This window comes from Centrocercus urophasianus, unplaced genomic scaffold, assembly GCF_019232065.1.
Source record: "Centrocercus urophasianus isolate 14NV4802_14NV808 unplaced genomic scaffold, USGS_Curo_1.0 seq_42, whole genome shotgun sequence".
Lineage (NCBI taxonomy): Eukaryota > Metazoa > Chordata > Aves > Galliformes > Phasianidae > Centrocercus > Centrocercus urophasianus.
The window spans coordinates 1-23,928 of record NW_024885000.1 but is presented as its reverse complement, the minus strand read 5'-3'; the positions used below and the strand labels follow the sequence as shown (position 1 = coordinate 23,928).

The 23,928-nt window shown below is 46.4% G+C and overlaps 1 protein-coding gene and 2 long non-coding RNA genes across 3 annotated transcripts; all 3 read left to right on the top strand.

The window, feature by feature from the left end:
* Positions 1-161: 161 nt before the first annotated feature.
* LOC122168463 (amphiphysin-like) lies at positions 162-10,332 on the top strand. The gene is made up of 5 exons (XM_042833831.1): positions 162-194; positions 4,263-4,411; positions 5,391-5,639; positions 7,277-7,378; positions 9,891-10,332. Exons 3-5 carry the CDS (start codon positions 5,421-5,423, stop codon positions 9,900-9,902), a joined length of 333 nt encoding a protein of 110 aa, XP_042689765.1. The 5' UTR covers positions 162-194; positions 4,263-4,411; positions 5,391-5,420; the 3' UTR covers positions 9,903-10,332.
* A 10,782-nt stretch (positions 10,333-21,114) lies between these two features.
* Positions 21,115-21,983, top strand: LOC122168364. The gene is made up of 3 exons (XR_006171236.1): positions 21,115-21,199; positions 21,673-21,803; positions 21,887-21,983. It is a non-coding gene; the product is annotated as an uncharacterized LOC122168364 (long non-coding RNA).
* A 572-nt stretch (positions 21,984-22,555) lies between these two features.
* Positions 22,556-23,905, top strand: LOC122168365. Its single transcript, XR_006171237.1, has 3 exons — positions 22,556-23,627; positions 23,731-23,734; positions 23,819-23,905. It is a non-coding gene; the product is annotated as an uncharacterized LOC122168365 (long non-coding RNA).
* Positions 23,906-23,928: the final 23 nt, after the last annotated feature.

Genomic DNA, 23,928 nt, shown 5'->3' with positions numbered 1-23,928 from the left:
ATGCTGTCCCATTTAGTTCCCACCATTCATTTCATCACATCCCATACATGCCATTCTTCCACTAAGCTTGATTAATGCCAGTTTCTCTGCAGTCATTCCCTAAGCATAAGATGGTGACCATATTTCCTCTTTATACAGGAGAATATCGAGGCAGAGATAAGGAGACAACTGGAATTGCTGCAAAAGAGAGCGAGGTACGTATGAGCAGCCTCAGGAATTTGGTTGTGCTTTAATATCTTCAAGAGGAGCGTGGCAAAAATATATATATGTCATCTGCATGTAATCAATGTGCAGACAATACAATATGACTGTGACCCAGCTGTGGTACCAGAACATTTCTCATTCAATGCAAGACCTACTTAGAAACTGCCTGTTGCAGTAGTACTGACTGATAAATATTTTGGGACAGAAAACATACAGATCCATGAACAGAAAGTGGTATAATGCTGTTTCTATTGACATTTGTGGTAAAGAGAGAATATGCTGCATAGATTCACAGTAGCTTTTACATTTTCCTTGAATTTGTTTGTTGAGCCTTCCTCTGAACATCTTTAAAAAGGAAAAGGAATTTTGATTCATCATTTGTTTTTCCTTGCACAGCTGAAAATAATCATGCCACAAGTTCGTTTTCTAAAATACAAATCTGGTACTGAATTAGGTAAATTACAAAGCAACTGAAAAACTCAGGGACATACTTAATTTCTCTTCAGGTGGGCATGTTGAAATCTAAGGGTGGTATGGTTGTATTTTACTTATATAAAGCAAGACACTCTCAATCCTTTTGTACAGAATTGAAACTGTAGTGTTTTTGAGTGTGCATGGAGAGCAGCAGAGGAAGAAGAGCTACCTATTAAATGCAGGAAGAGAGGTAGGGAATGAGAAAGAAATTGTTACTCCTCATTGGTAATTGCTTAGAATCTGTATCTCTGAGCTAATGAACTGTTGGATTATGTTATTTGCCTTAGTGCCACAACATATACAAGCAGATTGTAAACTGTGTTCTACTTGTTTTGGTTTCATGGTAGGCTCAGCTGTCCAAGCTTGAGTTTGTTACACTGATGTGAGCATGCATCAGCCCTTCTGCAGTCTGGGATATGTCCATGCTCTGTGGCTACCCAGGGTGCCCCGTGTTGCAGGGAAGCCAGATGTGCAGCCAGCAGATGTCCGTGCTGGGCAGCATGGCTGAGCCAGGATGAGGTCCCACTGCCATGGGCTGCTTTCTTCCTGTGACCCGTAGCCCTGCCTCACTGGTGCCATACTCTTCACCAGCCTGCTGTGTAGAAGCCAGGGGAATTACACTAAAAAGAATTTATGGGATGGGAGAGGTAGATCAAACCCAGTTTCTATAGCTACTGGTGCTGATGTGCTGCAAATGTGAGTTGCACTGCTTCTCTAGCATTGTCTTATCACTGCCAAGTCTGGGCCAAGAAATGCCTTGCTCTGCCCTGAGCACAAAGGCTAAGCCTTTGAAATACATCTTTCCTCTGTTTTCCAAACTAGGTGCCCTTGTAGAGTAACTTTTATCTGGTCAGTTTAACCTGCTTAGAGGAGCAGTATTACTGAATGCAGAAGAGATGCTGTCAGGGATCAGGCTGTTTGCTAAGCTGATATCCTGGCTCCAGTGGAGGACTGTCCTTCTGAGGCAACTTTCATAACCAGTTCTGCAGTATTACTCCAAAAGCCTTCCAAGACTCTGCAAGCAGTTGGTGTGCTCACTAAAGCATGATAATTAGTTCTTGATCTTATATGAGACGGCTGAGCTGTAATTATGACTAACTGTCCTAAAAATTACCCAGTCCTTTTCTAAATCAAGCTGTGGAGCAAGATCTTCAGCTCTGGAAAATGGGGAGAGCTCAGTGAGCTCCTCCCAGACCCCCAGCTGCAGACTCGGCTGCTCTCCTCCTCTTCATGGCCTCATTCTTGCTGCTGCTGAATCTGGGCACTGCACTGAGCTGACAGTTATATTAGAGGATAATGCAGCCAGCTGCAGCCTGGGTAAAGAAGCATTCACTTTTACTGCAACTCAAAGCCACGTGGCTCTGTTATCACAGCCTTCATTACATTGGATGGCCCTTGTTTTTTCTCCTGCGTGGCTGTGCAGATTTCAGTAACACTTCTGCAGATAGCTGGCTTAGGATACTCTTAGTCTGTGTGTCGTTATGGAAAACAGGTTTGTAGAGTTGGTTCTCAAAACGAAGACAGGAAATACCTGCAAGTACGTGGCCCATTGCAGCTAGGTGTGGGATTCTCGTTCTGGTTTCAGTGGAATTGAGTCTCCCTCTTTTTAGTTTAGTTTAGTTTTGTGGTTTTTTTTCTTTATCAAAGACATTTGATACTAATAGTGAGATTCATTCAGCACTAGCACACATGCTTTTGTAAAAGCCATTTTTTAATTATCTATCTTGCTTTGGTTCTGTATTCTAAGGCACGGGAAATACCCAGTTCTGCATATGTGAATGTGCTGTGCATTCAGTGAGTTACAGCTACAGCTGTTGAGAGCATCACCCTTTCAATGCTGACTATTTGTGAGCTGACTCATGTAAATTAAAGTTCTCCTCCACCGTAAAAGAAAATTGGCTACACAAATCCAGTAAATACAAAATAAATGTTGATCCTAATCACAACAGGCAGCAAGATCAATGTCTGCAGCATGCTGTTAGAAGCACATGTGATGAAATCAATCTGATAGGCATTCTGTTCCCCTCCTTTCATACTGGTCTCTTCCAAGGCTTTTACAACCACCATTTATTTGAGTACTAGCCTGGGTCAAGACTGCTAAATTGGTAATACTCTGTGAGACAGGTTTGCATGCCTTACAAGTGACAGGAGAAGATGTCAACACTTGTCCATATCTTTTGATAATACTTCTGTTTGTGGCAGAGCATCCTTCCCTAGCAGAATTTTCGGTTCAAGCTAAAACTTCTCCAGTGGTTTCTGCAAAACACTGGAGTATTTCCTGCTTTCAAGGACTGCAGAAGAATTTATTTACCACATCAATTAATGTCAGCCACTAGGGGTAGATATAGCTGAAAAACAGTGACTGAAGAATGATTGTGAACAAATGCAGGCAGTTCAAGTTGAGCTCAGAGAGCTGCATTAGTCTCATTCATGGGTGGAAAATCAAACTGAGGAAACAGAGCATCAGGCTGTGAACTGAATTTCTGCTGAACTTAGCTTGACACTGGTACCTAGAAAACAGCTTTTCTTTAGTGTTAAAAACGTCCTGAAGCCAATTGAATTGACAGAATGTGTTTTTTTATTTAACTTCATCATCAAGCCTCAAGATGAATCTACAGCAAACTTAATTCAAGTATATAACTGTAAACAAATACCAGTGTGTACCAACACAAATGTTGGGGTGATACATAAATTACCTCTGCTGGAGGAAGGATTTAGCAATGGCCTTCAGGAAGGTACTTTTCTATCCACCTTCCAATTACTGAAATAAAATGCATACTGACTTTTCAACACAGACTAATGACAAATGATTCAGTCATATCAAATCTACTTGGGTCTTTATTTATGTTTCTTTCTTCTTTAAAATGAGCCTAGCTATAGGCTAACATTTTCTGGTACCTGATGACATCTGCATATTTCTACGCTTTATCTAGCTGTAGAGTATATTTGCTTCAGCTAGCATAGCCCAAGTTGCACATCTCTGTTCAAAAGAAGTCTAACTAATGCTCTCGAAGGCAGTCCAGGTCTAGAGATGGCAGACAGCAGCTGGAGCAGACTTGCAGCCTGTTCCCTAGAGCAGACTTTCAGTAGCACAGGGGACCTCCGGACAGTTTGCCAAGCTTCAACTCACCTTGAACCTGCAGGGAATTTCTCACACCACACAGCTTGGAGGCAAATCAGCCCTGAGAATGCAGTCCCATAAGTGTTCCAAAGAGCAGTGGAAGGAGGCCATTGTATAAGCCTGAGAAAGAAGAGGCAGTGAGAACACATGAGCCTTGAGAAATTTTTCCTACACTAGCAATACCCATCTGAAACTCTACTGCATGTTGACAGGAAGGTTTTGTAAATGTCCCTCTCCTGCCTGTAAATCAGCTTTGTCGTGCAAGCCTACCCCTGTGCTCCCTACATGGTGCTTCAGGTATAGGATGGCAGCCTCCAGTGCTGCTTTCCCCCTTGGGTCAGGAGAAACCCCAGTGAAACCAAAGCCAGGGGCCGGCAGCACCTAAGAAGATCACAGAGTACAGGATATCTCCAACTGATATGCACAGCTCATGTCCTGAAAGGTTTCTCCTTTTATTCTGCAGGTGGTGAGTGCTGCAGATGGGGCGGTGGAGTGGAAGACAGTGTGGTGGTGGCAGCAGGAGCTGGTGAGGGTGCTGCTCCCACGGGACAGGAGGCTGCTGCTGGAGGTGACAAACCTCAGGGAGAAGAAAAGGAGATTGATATTTCTCAGGTACCTCATGTTGTTGTGTGGGGAGCGTTAGAGGAATCCAGCCAGATCCAGCAGCTCCAGCACAGGCAAGGCTGATGCAGCTCCATGCCCCAGGGTCCAACAAGCAGTGAGGATGAGCATGTATTCTCAGTCAGTGCGCACACAGAGCACACAGACATATTTGTACACACACAGACAGCCATGGGAATCAAAGACAGGCACACGGGGTACTCACACAAACACAAGCATTACCAGAGGCCTCATCGCGTTCACCTCTGGCTGAGCAGGTAGAGATCTACTAGTGAGAATACATATATTCATATGTACATGCTGACAACACTCAAGTCCACTCACCTGAGTGTCTCCAGTGGCTGGCACCTGGATCTCTCCTGTAGCTGGCAGATGGGCACACAGGCCCTCCAATCCACGGTCTGAGCCTAGTGTACACATGGGCAAGAACAACAGACAGCCCTCACCCTGGAGAGGAGTTAGCAAGCAACTTAGTGAGAAGATAGGACAGACCACACTCATCAGGTGCAGCACATGGCCAGATAACATCTGAACTATCCACTGCTTACATGCAAGCAGCCCATTTATGCTGTTATCTTTGGCTTTGTTGTCCCACACTTGTTCCTCCCCAAATCACCCCAATCCACCCACTGCTTTTGGTTTCTCCCTTAAACATCCCATAGTAAGTCTTGTACAGTAATGTGTCCCATGGCTCTTGGCAACAACCTCCCTCAGTCCTGAAGGTGCTCTGGCGTGTGATGGATTTCACACCGGACACTGGGACAGCCCTGAAAGAGGTCCAGGTCACTTCTGCTTTTCAACTTGTGTTCCTCTAAGCTCTTAGAACTTTTACTTTTCTGCACAATTATTGTTCTCTGTCTTGAGGTAAGAATCCCACCTGCAGCAGAAGTAAAGAAACATGTTTTTCAACTTGAAATAAAGTGGGAAATACTCTTGTGGTGCTTTTGTTGTATTTTATTTCTTTTCCTAGGAAAAGGTCAGCAGCATCCCTTCAGTAGTAATGGAGCCAGCATCAAACAATCAAGGGGAAGGAGAAGAACATGATGTCATCATTAACGAGTCCAAAGATGCTGCAGCAGAGATGGGCACTGACAGTGAAACTTGCCAAGTTGGAAGTGAGCAGAAACCAACTGAAGAAATCCAGACTGCACCTTCTCAAGATCAGCCTGCATCAGCAGGAGGCACAGCTTCTGACATGCCACTGGGCTTTCTCTTTAAGGTCTGCTTGTTTGCTGTTCTTTTAGACATCTTTTCACATCTAGCTTCTGTGGATGTGTCTGAAAATTGAGGCATTACGATGGTTTACTGAGGCCAAAGGACGCCTGGTTTCACAGCCACATGCTTGCATGCACATGCACTCACCCAACCTTTGGTTGTGTTTCTTCTCCATACATGAATTTTGAGAAACATATTTTCTGCACTTGGATTTTGTTGGTTATATCCCTCTGTAGCTGTAAGAATCATTAGAGGTCTCCTTTCATCTTGCCAAGTCAGTACTGACAGTGAATCTTTTAAGTAAAATTTCACTGCCAGTGATTTAGTCACTAATATCACACGATCATTTGCTAACAGTACCAAAAAGGCATTTTTCTGGCCTGAGAATCTGTAGAGGAAGTTCCAGCCCTATTGAAATCTGTGGGACTTCAACAATTCACTGTAATGAAGTAGAAGTGTCCTTTTATGTCCTTAGTATTACTGTACTTACGAACTGTTAGGGTATTCAGGCAGAAAAGCTTAATGAAGCTGCAGGGAAATCCTCTCCTTGGCTGGTAAGAGCCACAGAGATTCCTGGTTCACAAGGTTCCTTCACTTCAGAATCAGTGAGCAGGAGAAACGCTCCTTGAGGCTAGATGAACTTTATGTGCTTCCTGCTATCATTTGCATACTTCAGACTAGTTAGTCCCATAGCTCTCCCTAAATATGCCATTCCTTCTGATCCAAGGTCACTGGTCAAGATTTTCAGCAAACAGTGAGAATGACATTAAGGTTAGAGTGACCGGTATTGTGCAGTTTTGGTGCAGACCTGCTCATCTGTTGTTCATCTTTTGTTTTTTTGTCACGCTTCCTTGAGTCGAACATAAGTAAGAAGCAGCAGAATGCACGACTGCCATCTGGTTCTCGATGCTGTATTGTTTCATTATTGCAGTGACCACGGAACTGTCTGTGCTTTGAGAAAACTAGGATAGTGCCTCTCTTCAGGAGGAAGAGCTATTTAGTTAAATGGTCTGTTCAGGACAGTGTGCTAACCCCACAAATGTTTTAATGATCACCTCTTTGACAGAGAGATGTTTTTGGCATTCCTGTCTGCCAGTGAATGGGAGTTCTTTCCAGGACAAACAGGAGCTGTGGTTCCCATTATTCACTTCTTTTGTCTTGCACTGAAATTGGTGCTGTACCTCTCACTCTGATTTCCAGGGATGTTTACATCAATCACAGTATCCAGCAGACAGCATAAGGAAGGGTCTGAAGGGACATTTCCTGTGATTCTTTTCCAAGCTTATTAGCAAAATCCTGCCATCCCTCTCCTCGGGTCTAGTCATGATAGTGGGAAATGAAGGCAAGTTCCTTGCACGGTAGGAATAATGTAACAGGACTTGTCCAAGAGGCAGCACCTGTGGGATTCTGCAACCTTGGGAAAGGAGGTTTGGTTTCTTTCAGTAGTTTCAGGAAGATTTACTGAAGCTCTACCTGTTTCATGAAGTGTGATTAGAAACTTTGATGTGAACATTAACAGCTTGAATGTACTATGTATCTATGCCCATGTATTTCCATAAAGAAAGAAGTGAAAGAGTACATTTTTCTTTTTTCACAGTGTCTCTGTTTTGATCATTTCTGTACATTTGGTATTTCCTTTAGGTTGAAGTTCTGCATGATTTTGAGGCAGCTAACAGTGATGAGCATAATTTAAAACAAGGGGATATTGCACTAGTAATTCCTTCTGAGACCACAGCTGATCAGGTAACAACAACATGATTAGTTATTTCTTTTGCTAATGTTTCCATTTGTCTCAGTTTCCTTCTCTTTATAGTTAATTTGAAATGTTGGTTCAAAACACCTTTACTGTTAGAAAAGACCAACATTCTTATTTTGCCCTTTTACTTGGTTTGATTTGTGACCAAGCAGCACAGCTAACTAAGCTAAAGTCCCAGGTATGTACTGCCAACAGGATCCAACTTCAGTGCATTTTTCTAGGGCTCTTTTATGTTACTTTGTAGTGAATTTTATACAGGCTTACATACAGACACAGGCTGAATACAGAAGATGGCTTATGAATTGTGCACCCTGCTATCATGTTGTTGCAACACTGGGTCGGAACTGACTGTATTTCCCCACATGTTCAGTGTTTTACATGGAGATCTGGGGAAATATGCATTTGCCCAGAGAGAGCACTGAGACTGCACACCAACAGTTCTGTCCTGCAGCCAAATGGCACAGAGGTGTTCCTACATGTCCTGTGTGCCTCTTGGAACCTGAGCCTCACACAGCTGTGCTCTTGAGCTTTGTCTTTGGTGCAAGAGCCTAACAGTTCAGTGTCACTTAAGATGTTTTATTTTGTCTTAACAGCGTGTTTCAGGTTAATTTTTAAACGATTTAATTCCACACATTATATTGATTTGCAGTCAAGTGAATGAATTTTTTACATCCTCTTTAAGAGCAGCCCATCTTGTACAATTTGTATGAGCCACTTTGTGGCTGCAGTGGCAGGAAGTGTTGATGAAAAGCATCCCATTGAACTGGGGGCTGGGAGGTTGGGCTCTGGACCTGCACAGTGAGACAGCCAGGTCTCTGCTCCGAATGAAGAGCAGTTCTTAAAACATGCCCAAATGCTGTCAGCGCTGACAAGCTGAACTCTCTCTTAATGCAAGAGACAAGTAATTGCTTTGGGTTTTGATTCTTTTTTATTATTGCTTCTGAATAAAAATTATTTTTACTTTCCTTTTCACTGGGACACTTTGTCATTTTGTAGGGACAGATCCTCTTATGCTTACTCAAACTGTGCTGCCTCACCTCTTGGGCTGTTCAGCTGATTTCATTGTCAGTATTTGCAGAACCTACTCTAAGGATATAAAAATAGGCTGTCTTCAGTTATTTTTTCTTATGTTTTGTATTAAATCTATATAACCTTCCCTTGGTGAATCCATTGATTATTTTTCTCTTGTGGTGTGCATCCAAATCCCATTAGTGTTCATTGGAGTGAATCGTGTGCAGTGATGGAGAAAATGAAGCCCCATGTATTTGTGTTGCTGAGATCATTCTGCTCATATCTTTATTACTCAGTGCATATTTGCCCTTCGTGTTTCACATCACCGCAGAACTCAATTTTTCTCTTACCAGATAATTTGTTGATTTACAGAGAGTATTTGATCTTGGTTCTTTTTTCTCCTGCAAAACTGATCTAAAACCATCATTCTGAGATAGCTAGTGCTGTCAGCCTGTGCTCCCTGTGCAAAGCCAACTCATCCCAGCCAGTGACTCCAACTTTTATCCATAATTATTGAGTTGAAGTCATCATCCATTACAACTTCAGTCCTGAGCAGAATCTACTCTGTCCATGGTAGAAAACTTCAGTTCCCCCACCTCAGGTTTTCCAAAAGGTGAGCTTCAAAAACGTGCTGCCAGTTACTCCATCTCTCTTTGTCCTGTCTGTAGAATAATAATGAATTAGCATTAGAAATTAGAAATTCCCTGTTAATCATCACTTTTCTCTGACTCCTGTTCTTAAAAGGAACAAAGCACAGAGTTAGCCATGTGGTGAGATGAAAATAGGCTGATCACTGCAAAAATACTGCACGGGTTTTATTCCAGGTGAAATGGATAGCACTTAGGAGAACCCAGCACTTTCCAACAAGAAATCTTCCTTTTGATTGATGGATTTGGATTGCAGTATTGCATGTCAAGATCTGGCTTAGGCTGAAGCTTCCAGGAATTTTTGGAAAAGGTTGTTGAGTATCAACTGACTTTTAGTTTCTAGCAATTATGATGGCAGAGAAAACAAGAACTGTTATTTCTTCTGTCAATACAGGAATGAGAGAAAAGAACACTCAGAAAAAAATAATCAGATGAAAACATGGATTTTTTCCCCCTCATCTGTGGCATTCTATAATGATTCTAGCACAGTGCTGTGCTCTTACTGTGTAAGTATCCCAATATTGCTGTGAGAACTTCGAAAACATCTCCACGTGCATTTGCACAAATGCAGGTTTGCTGTAACACTGGATGACTCCAGAGGCTGATTATCCAATGTTCAGTTCAGTTGGAGGTTAGGTGGGATAAAGGCCATCTAATGTGCTCACAGTCTCACAAAACCATGGCAGAACAGAGAAAACAGTCTGTGCAAAATCACAGTATGCTATGTAACAAATCATCACTTCTTTTAGCCGTATGACTCTAAAACTTCTCCAGGCCTGGAGTATGCAGAAAGGAATGGGAGAGAGCTGACCCTGAAGATGCTCTGTCTTTTCTCTTTCAGGAGGCTGCTTGACAGGCATTAAGGAATCTGAGTGGCTTCAGCACAGAGATGCAAATGGTTATAAAGGACTTTTCCCAGAGAACTTCGCACGCCACCTGGAACAGTTCTTCTCACAGGCATACAGATGTGGTTTGAAGCTCAGTCAGTGGGTTCTTCACCTCCTTGAAACACAGGAGCCCACTTTTTCTGTAGTTCAGGCTGTTAATGGTTTACAGATTGGTTGCTTGTTGAAGCATATCAAAATGAGCACGAGTGCAAGCAGTTAAGCTAGCCATTTCTGAAGCAGTGCGTGAAAACAAATCAAATACAAACAGAAATGTCCTCATTTGTTCACATGCACGTGGCAACAGGTTTGTTTGTGCTTTGCCAGAGCTGTGGTGATCCTGTGTTAGGTCCTTTCCCATGAAATCCAAAGTTAGCCTCCTTGATAGCAAAACCTGAACTCTGCACTCAGTGCATTGTATTGAGTTGCACTGCAGAAAACTTAATTAGTAATCCTGTAGTAATGAGGTCAAACTACTACAAGTTTCACGTGTTTAAAAAATATAATTAACTGCTGCAACGTTTTTCAGTGTTACCTTTGGACGTGCACAGTGTATCTACATGGGAACTTGGACGTGTGTCTGCAGGTGCATGTGGGTATGTGTGCGTCTCAACAATGTCATGCAGTGCTTTGGCTGTGCAGTATCATCAGTGCATGCATTGCTCTCCCACTATCTGGCATTACAGACAACAGTTTTATTCCAAAGCAGAACCAGCTGCTCCATTGCCAAAGCACTGCACAGTATCCATGTTAGTGATGTGAGATTTTCATTCTGAGATGATGAATGGCATCGTTTTCAAAGCTGCTGAACCTTTGAGAAGGCATGGCTCGGTTTCCTCTTCCGGCTGCAGTAGTTACAGTGAGGTAATCTGGAAGGGGAACTGTTATGATGCTCATGTACTTTTTTATTTAATTGGCTGAATAAAAAAAACACGACAAAGTTAATCTCTGAGAAATAAACATATTTTCACAACAAGTATTTATGCAGCGTACCTTCACAGATTCTTTTAAGGATTTTAGGTACATAACGTATGCTGTATCAAGAAGTCACCTGTAACTTCTGTTTTCCAGTGCTGTGTCATTAAAAATAAACCTGTGATCCACAGATGCTTCATCTGTGATGCTTTTGAAGTTGTGTTACAATGAATTTCACGTGGTTCCTGTGTTCTATTAGGGAATCTAACTTTAATTTCATGCCTCTTTTCCCAAAGAAGCACAGCACAGCTGGGGCACCATCTCAACTCTTGCTTTCAACCCCCAGGTTCCAGCAGGTCTGACTCCCAGCTCAGCACATCTCCTGGCTGCTCCTCCTGGAAGTGGGCTCTGGCCACCAGCAGCAGCAGGGGAACTTGTCTGTGCCCAGCTGTCACTCAGGCTGCTGCCTCTTATTTGTCTCTTGCTCGTCCATTGATCTTGTGTGAAAAGAAAATTCTCCATCACTCTGCTCTGTTATGTTTGCAAGCAAGGCAAATTTTTCTATTGTATTCTTTTGTCTGTTTGTTTTTTGTTGCTGTTACGTTCAAGTGATGCCCTCCTCCCCAGAGCTGGATCAGCACAGAACTGTTTCCCACTCCTACATTTCTCTGTTTAATGCACTGTATTGCACTTGGTGAATTACCAGATTTTATGCTTTCCTGGTGATTGTGAAGCAATAGCTGTTGTGTCTTGATTTCTCTAGAGACTTATTACTGCCTAGAGCAGCACACACTGCTAACCTACAGCAGCTATCATTTCTATTTCTGCACTGAATGAACACTCAGAATATTTAGGGCCCTGATGTCCCGATCCTCTGGGCTATGGATGCTGTGGCCTTGGAAATGAGACAGAGTAACTGAAGATGGAGGAGCGTTTCATGAGAGTGAACTGATCAATTGTGTATCTGCAGCTTCTCTCTAGTTTGCAGCCTTTCACGAATAATGGAAGGTGTGCAAGATGAATGGCACGTTTGTCCCCGTCCTCCTCCTCCTCTCCCTCCCCCACCCCTTGTTCCACCCCTCCCCTACCTCACACCTGGATGCATCTGTCCCTGCCTCCAGGAGACAAAGCTGCTGTGGGCACCATCCTGCTCGAACTGCGGGGGACTTGTTTGCACGGTGCTCTGCTTACTGATGCCCTAGCACCAGGAGAACACAAAGTAAATCACAGTCTCATTAAGCTCATGCTTAATGAACGTGTTGAAGTACCTTTCTGACTGGAGGAAGAAAGGTTGAGCATTGAACAATGTTGCTATGATGGTAAGGTAAGTGGATGAGGCGGTGGGTGTAGGTGCAGTTTGCGGGACTGGGCAGGCAGAGCACAAGCAGCCATTCCACTGTACAAAAGCTCAAATAGGATTTTATTGTCAGTTTGCAAAACAGATTTAAAAGATCTTCTTTATTTGAAGCAGTCACAGGTAATGACTCACCATTGGATAAGCCAGTTCCTGTCTACAAAGAGTAGTTAGCCTAGTTAACTAAGGTCACATTTCTGAAAGCAGTGCAAAAGAGCACAGAGATGTTTTTCTGCCTGCTGCAATGAGCAGAGCTGGCTCTGCAGTGTTCTCCGGCAGCAGAATGTTTGTTGCAGATCGGAGGCTGCAGGCAGCCCGTGGGGCTGAAGCCAGCTGCTTTGTGAGAGCAAAGCTTTGTCGTCATCTGGGGGGAGGAATTGGAGGTGATGCATCATGCATTGCAAATACCCCAGTAAAGTGAAAATCTGCAGTCAATACAGGAGGCCTGAGGTTTCAGCATTCACAACAGAAGCCAGCTAACAGAAGCACTGTGGGAGCTGTATCAGCCTGTGCCCCTTCTCCCAAGAAGCTCAACAGCAAACATTTGTGCTCAGCTGCTACTTTAAAACACTACAGTCACTGTTCCAACAGCCCTTCTGCTACCTCTTCCATCAGAGCTGTGCCTACAGACCCCAAATGAGGCTGGGGTGCTCTGCCTTATCCAGAATAACAAAAACGTGCAATGGCAGGAAGAGAAGTTTGCACCTGCAGTGCCCTGCCCATTTATCTCTTCTGTTATTTGGTGCACTGTCAATACATGACCCAGCCCCACCACTCCAATTTTTCTTTCTGAATCAGTCATAAGACAAGTAAATGGGAACCAAAGGCAACTGGGTGTGATGCCAGTCAGCTCCTGCAGAAAGCAGCTCACCTCATACTTGGGGCCAAGTGAGAACAAGGAACACCCCTGACCTGTTCCTGATCACAATGCAAGCAGAACCCTTTGGGCATTCCCTCTTTAAAAACAACAGCAACAACAGCATCACTGAAAGCTCGTTGAAGTCCACAGACCAAATCACCAGAACAGAAACAAGCAATGGGAGATGGCAGAGGTCTGAAGTAGCTGCAAAAGGAGCGTTAGGGCTTCAGAGGGGTTGGTTAGTTTGGTCTGTCATACCAGTTAAGAAAGCAGAGAAGTGAGAGAGTTTTGTATTAACAGAGTTCAAAAAAGAACTTTCAGAGCTCTGATTCTGGCTGGAAGTTCTGTGTACCAAAGTAATACCAGAAGGAATAAAAAAATATCATCTACCAGGCAACTGCTGTGCAAGTTTGATGAGACACCCACTCCCACAACTCCAGCACCACTGCTCTCTCTCAAGCTTGCACACATACCCAGCACCAGCCATGTGTCTGTGCCTTGCAGCACGTTGCTCCAGCAAGCAGGCTATTACTTACTGCATTTTCTTTGCTATCTCAGACAACACAGAACAGCATCATTTTAACCCCCAACTCCATCTTGGATGCAACCACCTGGTTGTGCGCATGGAGTCCAACTCCTCATATTGTGCAGAGCAGGCAGTGCCCTGGATCATCACTGATCCTACAAGGATCATTACTGTGACAAACAAATAGTAAATCAAAGCAACCACTGCGTTTAGAGTTACCAGCATGAGGGATGTGCTCACCACACTCAAATTCCAGACTGGTTTTGGGCAGGCATTCCCATCTTTGCTTTTCCCCATGGTGAGTTTAACTCTCACCTCACTACTTACAGCTGTGAGGGCAAATTTATGCCATGTAGTTTTACACATGGCATAAATTTGTAAATTTATGTCTAGGCTCCCTGTGAAGTTAATCCAAATAAATGTGTATCTCCAGAAGGCAAATAACCGCAGAGCTGTGGATCCAGAGAGCAACTCCTACCAGGAGCTCTGCAAAACACTCTGATCCCAGATCCAATCTATTGCTGCAGTGTCAGAGATGAGTCTGCACTCAGACATTCCCTTCCCAAATCACACTGCACAGCTGTTTCTCTCCTGCCTTCATGCAGTGAAGTCACCTCTCTGAAGCTTCAGGCCTTCAGGCTCAAGCTTCCTCAAGCTGCCAGCTTGGAATTCCGTCCATCTTCACCAGGGTTCTACTGGTGAAACAGCAACAGCGGCAACTACAGGAGAAGTGACAGGATTTAAAATTTAGAAAATAATTTAAAAAACCACAACAGAACAGTGAGGTAATGGTGACCTAATTTCCTAAACTTTATGCTAACCACAACTTTAGGGTTTCAGAGACTTTGGTGTGTTATCAGCTTGCTCTAAAAATGCCTTATCTGCAAACCAGAAATGAGCATATCGCAGCTTTCAGACAAGCACCATCCAAAACAAAATGGAAGAATGCCACAAACTTGCATCCCCCCGAGTAAAAACCCAGAAACTTTATTATTCATACCAAACTCTTATACACAAAAGCTCCTATGTCTTTAAAAACATCTTAGCTCTTAGTCCATCACAACAACAACGAGTCACACAAACGATCCCATGCTCAGACTCCTACAATACAGACTTCATCTTTGGTAAACTGTGTTAGAAAAGCGTTCATTTTAATATCGCTTTGAATCAGGTCAAGAGAAGAGTGGTAACTCTATCAGCCAGAATGCTGAAAATCAACTGTGGAGAGAAAGTATGCTATGAAAATGCAGAAAGCTGCTTGCTTGAGGCCATGATGCTGGAAGGCAGAAGAGGCCACACTGAGCAAGCTTCTGGAATTCCCTGAGGACAGCACTGCAGTGGTGAGCAGGAACCTGGGGATGTTGTGCACTCAGTGCTAAAAGCACTCAAGAGATTCTGCACCAGACAACAGTTCAGGTGCAGAGCCTTGAAAGAAGATCTGAAGGGGAGCCTATATAATAGATTTAAGAACCAGAGTCAAAGGGCACCGAAAGTGAAAACACTGCAGGGCAGCGTGAAATGAGATGAGCAGCAATCCAGAGACCACTTTAAACCTCTTAAAAATATACAGAGGTACTCATTTAATTACACATTGGACACAACCAAGAGCAGTTTTGGTTTGCTCTTCTCTTCCCTGTTTCAGCTCTTTACATTTGCACATCATGTTACTGTTACAGAACAACAACAAAAACCACCCAAAAAATGCAACTAAGCTGAACAAGGACTGGATCAGTGAAGGAACAGAGCCATGGCAGCTGTGTGCTGCACCAGCCCACCCTGCACAGTCACGGTGTCAGCACTCAGCCACAACCCACCGTGCTGCTCAGCAGGAAGGGTTGAGCCATTACACTGCTCACAAGGGGGTTTCTACTGAAAGCCAGGAAAGCAGCAGATATGCAGGGAGGAAAAGCACCTCCATCCTTAACTATGGCTCACAACGAGATATGTGACTGTGAAAGTTCACTGTGATACCCCAGAATCAGTGAAAAGCAAAGCATGTGGTCATTCTTACAGGAGGTCCAGAAATGAAAGAGCAGCATAGAAAGAAAAACAGAGGTAAACAGATTTGCTTCAGTGCTTGCTTAACTCAGACAAACGTAACTTGGAGAAGAAAACTGAAGTTTTTAACTGAGCTTGAAGGGGACTTACTAAACAGCAGGTCAGCCTGGATCCAGCTGAGCTCCTGGATCAGCTGTTTTCTGTTGGCCCAGTCTCCTGTGAAAAGCCAAGAACAGAAATCCAGCTCCAAGGGCTCAGAAATAATAAATCACAGAGAGCCCAGGCCACCTGAATTGTTTTTTTTTTTTCCAGGAAAGAAGGGAAGAATAAAGTTGTTCCAAAAACCTTCCTCAATTTTCCTTGTTCCACTACCAAGTAGACAAAAAGCATCAGCTTTTCTCATTTGCACTGAGTTAAGTACCTCAAACCACTGACATAGAAAACACGTTCTTAACACAGAACATTTCTTACATCCAGCCAAGCATTAGCAAAGCCTTTAGCCTCCCTCAATATCCTCTTCTTAAATTGCAACCCTGAGCTCCCCTGCCACGCTGCTGCAGTTTTCCAAGTGATTATTACTCAGCAGAACTGCCTTGAGGACAGAGGAAGACACTTCTCATTGCTTCCCAGCTTCTAAGCACACATGTTTTAAGTCAACTGTTTTGCTTTTCTCCAGCCTTACTTCAAGCCTCGAGCACAGACATCCCTGGATCCGTCTGGCCTTACTAATATTGCTAATGCAACATTTAAAGGCTGCTGCATGAACAGGAAACTGGGATCTATTTGTGCCCACAGGCCCCAGGCACCATTCCTCAGCTTGCCTCCAGCAAACGAATCCCTTGATAACAACAAGGCATGATAGGTTCACTTTTCCGTTTAAAGGAAATGGGCAAAACTCAGTGCTAATTTTCCAGCAAAATGTGCACTTCATTCCTTTTATAAGCAGCTCTTGCAGAGACAGTTACCCAGCAGTGGAAATAAAGCTAGGCAAGGAAACAAACCTGCAGGAACCAAGTCCTACTTGTCACACTGTCAGTGAGGCACTGAATCACCGCATTCCAAGAGCCAACTTCAGAGCAAGCAGGCACCAATCTGTGAACCTCATGAAAACCAAACACCAGCATTATATGCAATGCACACGCATGCACAGTCCTGTCTTGCTTGGATTTGAGAAACAAGGTCCTGAGGTAAGGTTGATTAGAATAGCTTATCTTCTGAATAATAGCGCAGGGACATTCTCCTGCTTAAGTACAATGAACAGAGTTCTCTCCAGAATAGCCCAGGCTCTTCCGCTGTAGCACCAGGCAGACCAGAACCGTGACAGCTCTGCACTGAAGAACCCCAGCATTTATTTCAGCCACCAGGAGCAATTTCTCCCAGTACGTACATTCCATAAGATCAGAACTTACAGCATCAGGAAAATTCTATTTCAGTCTTTAGAGAACGCAGTAAGCCTTAAACATGCACCCAGGAATCTTCTGATGCTTGACGTCTGTTTCCACGTGAGCCCATGGAGGTACGTGCACAAACCCCACTGTTTGTTAGCAGGACGGGAAACCCTGGTTTGAAAACACACCCCAGAGTGTTCTGGTGTTAACAGAAACATTACCAAATGCATGATAATAAATTCTATCTCAGAAAATACTGGCCTACTAACTGTTGCCCAGGATTCTTATCAGTCAGAAGCAGTGAATCCCTTGTCTCATTCACCATCTGGGCAGCACTCTCGGTTCGTCTGAAGAACAGGACATTACACCATCCCACCTTATGGCAGAAGAGTGAATTATAAAGATACTGCAAGACTCAACTGCACAAAATGCATATAATATGGAAAGAGAAGCCCATATTCCAAAAAGCTTTGATCCCCCTGAAAATTAACATCCAGATGGAGCATCCATGTGTCCAAATGTGGGTGCCACAGACTGAAATCACTGCAACAATGGCACAGAGAGGCCTCCTTGCTCTGGTACCTACCACAGACAGACAGACAGCACCTGAGATGTGATCTGTGGAGAGAAGAGGAGCACTCTTGGTGGAAGCCAGGTGACCCAGGACCACTCCTGAGGAATCTGCAAACCAGCACAGAACTGCAGAGCACATCTCCAGCTGCTTTTTGCCTCTGCAAGCTCCCACTGAGCCACTGCAAATGACCCAAAATCTTTGCTGCAGCCTTTGGACTTACTTCTCTTGTGCCAGCTGCTCCCCACAACTGTGGGGTGTCCTGGGCACCCTGCTATAAGCTGTAGAATGGAAGGAGCAAAGAGATGCTCATCCCTAAAGGGGCACTTGCTCATCCACAAAAAGTGAAAAGAAACACAGCAGGGGTAAATCAGCTCTGAAGGAACACTTCTACTGTTTCCGTGGAAAGGAAAGGACTTGGGATAGAAAGCAGAAAAAAAGACTTATCCCCAGGTAGCACGGGTCACTCTATGCTGCTCTAAGGGTTAGACTAGGTGAGACAGAGGTGAGACAGGGAGGTCACAGCGAGTCCCCCAAAAGCTGGGCAACACCTGCAGGTGGCACATGGACAGTGCAGGACGGGTGGTGCAGTGGAACTGCCAGGTCACAGCCTGAACCACTGCGTGAGCACACGAGTACCTCGAGCGGGGGAGCCTTCCTCTCTCTCCATCTCAGCAGTGCTCCCAGCAGCACACGTACAGTCAGTCTGCACAGGTCTCCCCCCCAACCCCTCAGCCCCCTCTCACCTTTCAGCACACCGTAGTTCAAACACAGAAGGCTGCATTCCTCAGCTCACCACTTTCTTCAAAACTGTTGCTGGGAGGGATGAGTCGATTCCTCTTTCTTTGATATCCCGTTCTATATCTCCTATATCTCAAATAAAGGCTCTGTCATCGCCTCTACAGGTGGCTTGCTGTACAAGCAAGTTTGCTTTACAGGTGGGAAGGGGCAGAGGACATCTGTAACAATCAGAACGATCAGTGCAGTGGAAGGAGGTGTAACCACAAAGGGACTAGCACAACAGAAAGGTGTTACAAAGACAAAGGAAAGCGCTCACCTGTCTCTGAAGATCCAGGCTCACAGGGAAAACTCCACAAGGGAGGGATCTCCAACCAGAGATCCTTGCCCACGCAGAGTCAGCCCTTCAATGAGGTCTAGGAGAGGTGCAGCCAGGCTCCCCTCATTCCATCATACAACTGAACTGCCCTCACCTGTGCTCCCAGGGCTGACTGGGTCCTTTCCCCAGATGCTCCATCAGTGGTTCAGGCCCTGACTCAACACTTCCCAGACAGCATTTCTCAACAAATAACAGCCAAAGGGGGAAACGGTTATTCCCCTGCTGTTTTCCATGCTGCCCGTAACTATCCCACCTCTGCTGTGCTGGTTGGCAGAGCTGACAACAGGATCTTCTCACGAGCCAGCAGGATGAGGAAGTGAGCAGAGCTTTTGGAAATGTGCCTGCTGTCAGGGTGGGAGTTTGGGCCTGCCCCAGCACCACGCATTTCCACCACACGACACGGGAGGTGGCAAAGGTGTCGGAGCCAGTGGGAGAGCTGGTGGAGCAGGAGGAAGCTTGCATGCCTGGCAGTTGGAGGGGACAGGAGGTAGCGGCACACATCACAGCCATGGGCAGCGCAGACAAATGGCGTTGGACATGACGTACGGGGTCTTGATGACTGGGGTTTCAGGGGCTGGCCGTGGTCACTGTGGAGAAGGGAAGAGTGTGGTCAGCAGTTGTGGAGACAGGGCACCTACCCTGGGCTGCAGCCCCTACAGCAGAGTTGCAGGGTTTCAGGCTGCACAAAAACCCCTTTGTCTCATTTTGTCTTCAGAGTGACTCAAAATCGAACCCCAGCACTGTCACAGCCTGGGCAGAGCTCAGCAAAGGAACCCTAAACCTGTCAGCTCCCTTCCTACACCCCTCACATCACTCAAAGAATCCTCTCTTCCTTCAGCAATCCTAACCTCTCCCCAGGGGGCTGGGACCAAAGAGCTCTTCCTTGGTCAAGAACTCTCCATCCAACTCTCAAAGCTCTAACACAGCTCAGGCGTCTTCAGCTTGGTCATACCAGCAGTGAAGTGCACGCACCCACCTGCCACAGCTTCGCAAGAAGGCACCACTCCCTGCTGAATTATCTGACGGGCCAGGTATGTCACACTAACAGGGAGAAAAGAAGAAGAAAAAACAACTGAGAGATGGAGAAAAAGGCCCTCACTAAACTCAGGACCTTGGGGCTCTCTCTAGGACACCTGGTGTCTCAGCACAGTTCACAGTTACTTCAAATGCACACAGCACCTACAAAAGCACCGCGCTCCAACAAGGAAGGAAAGCAAATCCACGATGCTCTGCAGGGCTCCCAGCTCTCAGCAGGCGACGCCTGCTCCGTGCACAGAGCATGCACAGAAACTGCACCTCACCTCTTCCCCATTTATCCCCACATCACTTCTACAGGCATTGTGGAAAGGCAATGGAAGGCTCGTGGAGAAGACTGAATGCACAGGAGATTTCTCACTTCTCTGGTGCGAGAGCACTGCTTGTCTAGACGACAAATATTTTTCAAACAAGCACCAACCAACCATTGCAAATAACAACTGAAATGGCATTTTCCTGAAAAACCAAACCAACCAAAGAGCAGCCTGTCCAGAGGCCCCTCCTCACACACTTGCCAAAAAGGCCACAACCATTTTTCCATTTGCCAGGCTTACTCACAGAACTGCAGGCTTCTCCTCACCACGGAGACACAACGTGGACACAAACGGGCTGCTGGTGCAGGGAAGGCAATTTCACCTGAGCATCTCACCACAGACGCTCCCTGCGCTCTGCTTTCCTGCAAAGATACAAGGAGAAAAGCCTCAGCTCCTCCGAGCAACAACTGGAAACAACTCCAGAAAATCCCCCACCCAAAAGCAGTTCCTGGAGAGGCACAAAGCAGCCCTTCAAGGTTCACATGTGCTTACGCTGCGGCCTTCGCACAAACACGCTGCCTTTGTGCTCCTGGCTCCTCAGGGCTCTTTTTCATCACCTCCTGGGCACAGCGCAATAGCTTTTCTTGTACAAGACTATGACCTATGTACATTCCTCCATCCCAAAATAAAGTCTGACATAGAGTTGTGGTGCAGAGATTGGATGCAAAGCACAGCCAAGAAACATGCTCTGAAATGTGAAAGAATGCTTCTAGCAAGGAACAAGATCATGCAAAGAAAGGAGCAGGAAAGAAAACCAACCAACAAATAACATAATAATAATAATAATAATAATAAAAAGGCAGAGTACAAACTGTGGCAATGTGAAAAGCCTCCTTTGGCTGATAAGGTCATAGAACCACGATGCCGGAATCTCTGCCCAGCATGCAGGCAGCTCCATTTGTCTGCTGGTGGCACAGACCGTGAGTGACTGCCCCTAGAGAAGCCACCAGCAGGGCCACGTCTTGATGCAGAAGAAGAGGTAGGCTCCTGAACAGACTGCTGCTGAGTGCTGTCCTTGACTTGAGGTTTGTACAATTCCCACCCTTCGTTGCTAAGCTACGTTGTTCAGTACTGTGAGTGAAGCTTTCTTCTTTCTTTCTTTCTAGGATTGGTGACTCCTGCAGCAGATGCAGCAGGCATCTTGGGCTGCCCAAGCTTCCGCAGTGAACGTGTCCTGTTCCTGGTAAAGGTGTGGACATTCCTGGACGTGAAGATATCTTCATGCGTTTCCGATCTGCCCAGTCCCTCACCTGATACTGTTGGCCTTCGGGGCTCCCCTGAGTTGCTGCATTGGCAGCAGATAACTGCTGGTTTGACTGCCTTAAGGGCTGTCAGGAAAGATGTCTTCTGCAAAACCCCTGAGCTACCAACTGCCAAGGAAATTGGTATGTTCCCAGGAATGACAGGAAGCAGATCATGGATGCGCAGCTACGGGATGTTGGTAAAGCCCAATCTCCTCTATCTTTCCCTTTTCCATCCCCATTTCCTCTCCGTCCTCATTCCGCTTTATCCCCTTCCCCTTCACATCCCCGTTTCTCCCCTCTTTCTCCCCACTCTGTCTCCCCATCTCTCTCCCCCGCCTTTTCCCCGCCTTTTCTCTTCACCTTCCCCCAGCCCCTTTTCCGCAGGTTCCGCAGTGAGCGTGTCCTGTTCCTGGTAAAGGTGTGGGTGTTCCTGGACACGAAGGTATCTATCTTCATGCCTTGCCCATGTGCCCAGTCCCCCACCAGATGCTGTTCGCCTTCTGGCCCCCCTGATTTGCTGCACTGCTGCGCCCTGATCCTTGCAGAGGGGTAAGTGACACCTCTGTCCCTTCTGGAAAGCGCTCTCCACTTTCCTCTCGTTGGTCATCAGCACACCGTCCCTCTCTCGCCAGGCTCTCATTGGTCACCGGAAGCGCCGTCCCGCCCTTGTCAGCCTGTGATTGGTCATCGGCAGTGCCGTCCCGCCCTCGCCAGCCTGTGATTGGTCATCGGCAGCGTCGTCCGGCCCCACCAGTGTCTCATTGGTCATCGGCAGCGCTGTCCTGCCCCCGCCAGCCTCTCTTTGGTCATTGGTAGCGCCGTCCTTCCCCGCCAGCCTCTCATTGGTCATCGGCAGCGCTGTCCCGCCCTCGCAAGCCTATGATTGGTCATCGGCAGCACCGTCCAGCCCTCATCAGCCTCTCATTGGTCATCGGCAGTGCCATCCCGCTCCCACCAGCCTCCCATTGGTCATTGGCTGCGCCGTCCCGCCCTCGCCAGCCTGTGATTGGTCATCAGCTGCGCAGTCCCGCCCTTGTCACACTGTGATTGGTCATCGGCAGCGCCGTCCCGCCCTCATGTGCCTCTCATTGGTCATCGGCTGCGTCGTCCCGCCCTCGCCAGCCTGTGATTGGTCATCGGCAGAGCGTCCCGGCCCTTCAGCGTCTCATTGGTGAACGGCAGCGCCGTCCCGCACCTCCAGCGTCTCATTGGTCATCGGCAGCGCAGTCCCGCCCCATGCGCCTCTCATTGGTCACCAGCAGCACTGTCCCGCCCTCGTCAGTTCATACTGTCCGCATGCCCGGCTCTGCCCAGTGCTGATGGGATGTCAGTGCCACCTGCTTCTCTCAATAAAAGGTAGGTTCGATTCCTTTTGGCTTCCATAGCATTTGCTACACTTTTATTCTGTCTCTCTTCTCGTTTTTCCATGTTGCCTGTTGGTGCCTCGCTGGAGTTCCCAGGACGCCAAGTGCACGCTTTTGACCAAGTGAGATGCAACAGAAGGGGTAGGCTCCTAAAGAGGCTTCTGCTGAGTGCTGTCCTTGACTCGGGGTTTGTACAATGACCAGCTATTGTTGATAAGCCATGCTGTTGAGCACCGCGTGTAAAGCTTTCTTCTTTCTTTCTAGAGTTGGCAACTCCTCCACCAGACGCAGCAGGCATTTTGGGCAGCCCAAGCTTCTGCAGTGAACGTGTCCCGTTCCTGGTAAAGGTGTGGGCGTTCCTGGATGTGCCCGGTCCCCTGGATCCCTGATGTCTCCTGTTTCACACGCTCGCTCAGGTCCTTTGGGGCTTGGTGTCGGTTGTCCCTCGTGCTCCCGTTGCTTTCACCGGGTGTTCTTCCTCTCCCCATGCCCGGCTCTGCCCAGTGCTGATGGGGTGTCAGTGCCACCTGCTGCTCTTAATAAAAGGTAGGTTTGATTTCTTTTGGTTTCCATAGCATTTGCTACACTTTCATTCTCTCTCCTTTTTTTTTCTTTTTGCTCTCAATAAATGGCAGGTTGAATTCATTTTGGCTCCTGTAGTATTTGCTACACTTGTGTTCTGTTTCTCTTCTCTTTTTTCCATGTTGCCTGGCGGTGCCTCGCTGGAGTTCCCATGAGCCCCGGGCACACTTGTGACCAAGTGAGGTGCCAAAAACAGAGGTATCTCCTAAACCGGCTTCTGCTGAGTGCTGTCCTCGTCTTGGGGTTTGTCCAATGCCCACCTTTCTTTTCTAACCCACTTTGTTGAGGACGGCGTGTGAGGCTTTCTTCTTTCTTTGTAGGATTGGGGACTCCACCACCAGAAGTAGCAGGCATTTTGGGTTATCCAAGGTTCTGCAGTGAGTGTGTCCTATTCCTGGTAAGGGTGTGGGCGTTCCTGGACACGAAGGTATCTATCTTCATGCCCTGCCCATGTGCCCAGTCCCCACCAGATGCTGTTCGCCTTTTGGCCCCCCCTCATGTGCTGCACTGCTGCGCCCAGATCCTTGCAGAGGGGTAAGTGACACCTTTGTCCCTTCTGGAAAGCGCTCTGCACTTTCCTCTCGTTGGTAATCGGCAGCGCTGTCCCGCCCTCACCAGGCTCTCATTGGTCATCGGCAGCGCCGTCCCGCCCTCGCCAGCCTGTGATTGGTCTTCGGCAGCGCCGTCCCGCCCTCGCCAGCCTGTGATTGGTCGTCGGCAGCGCCGTC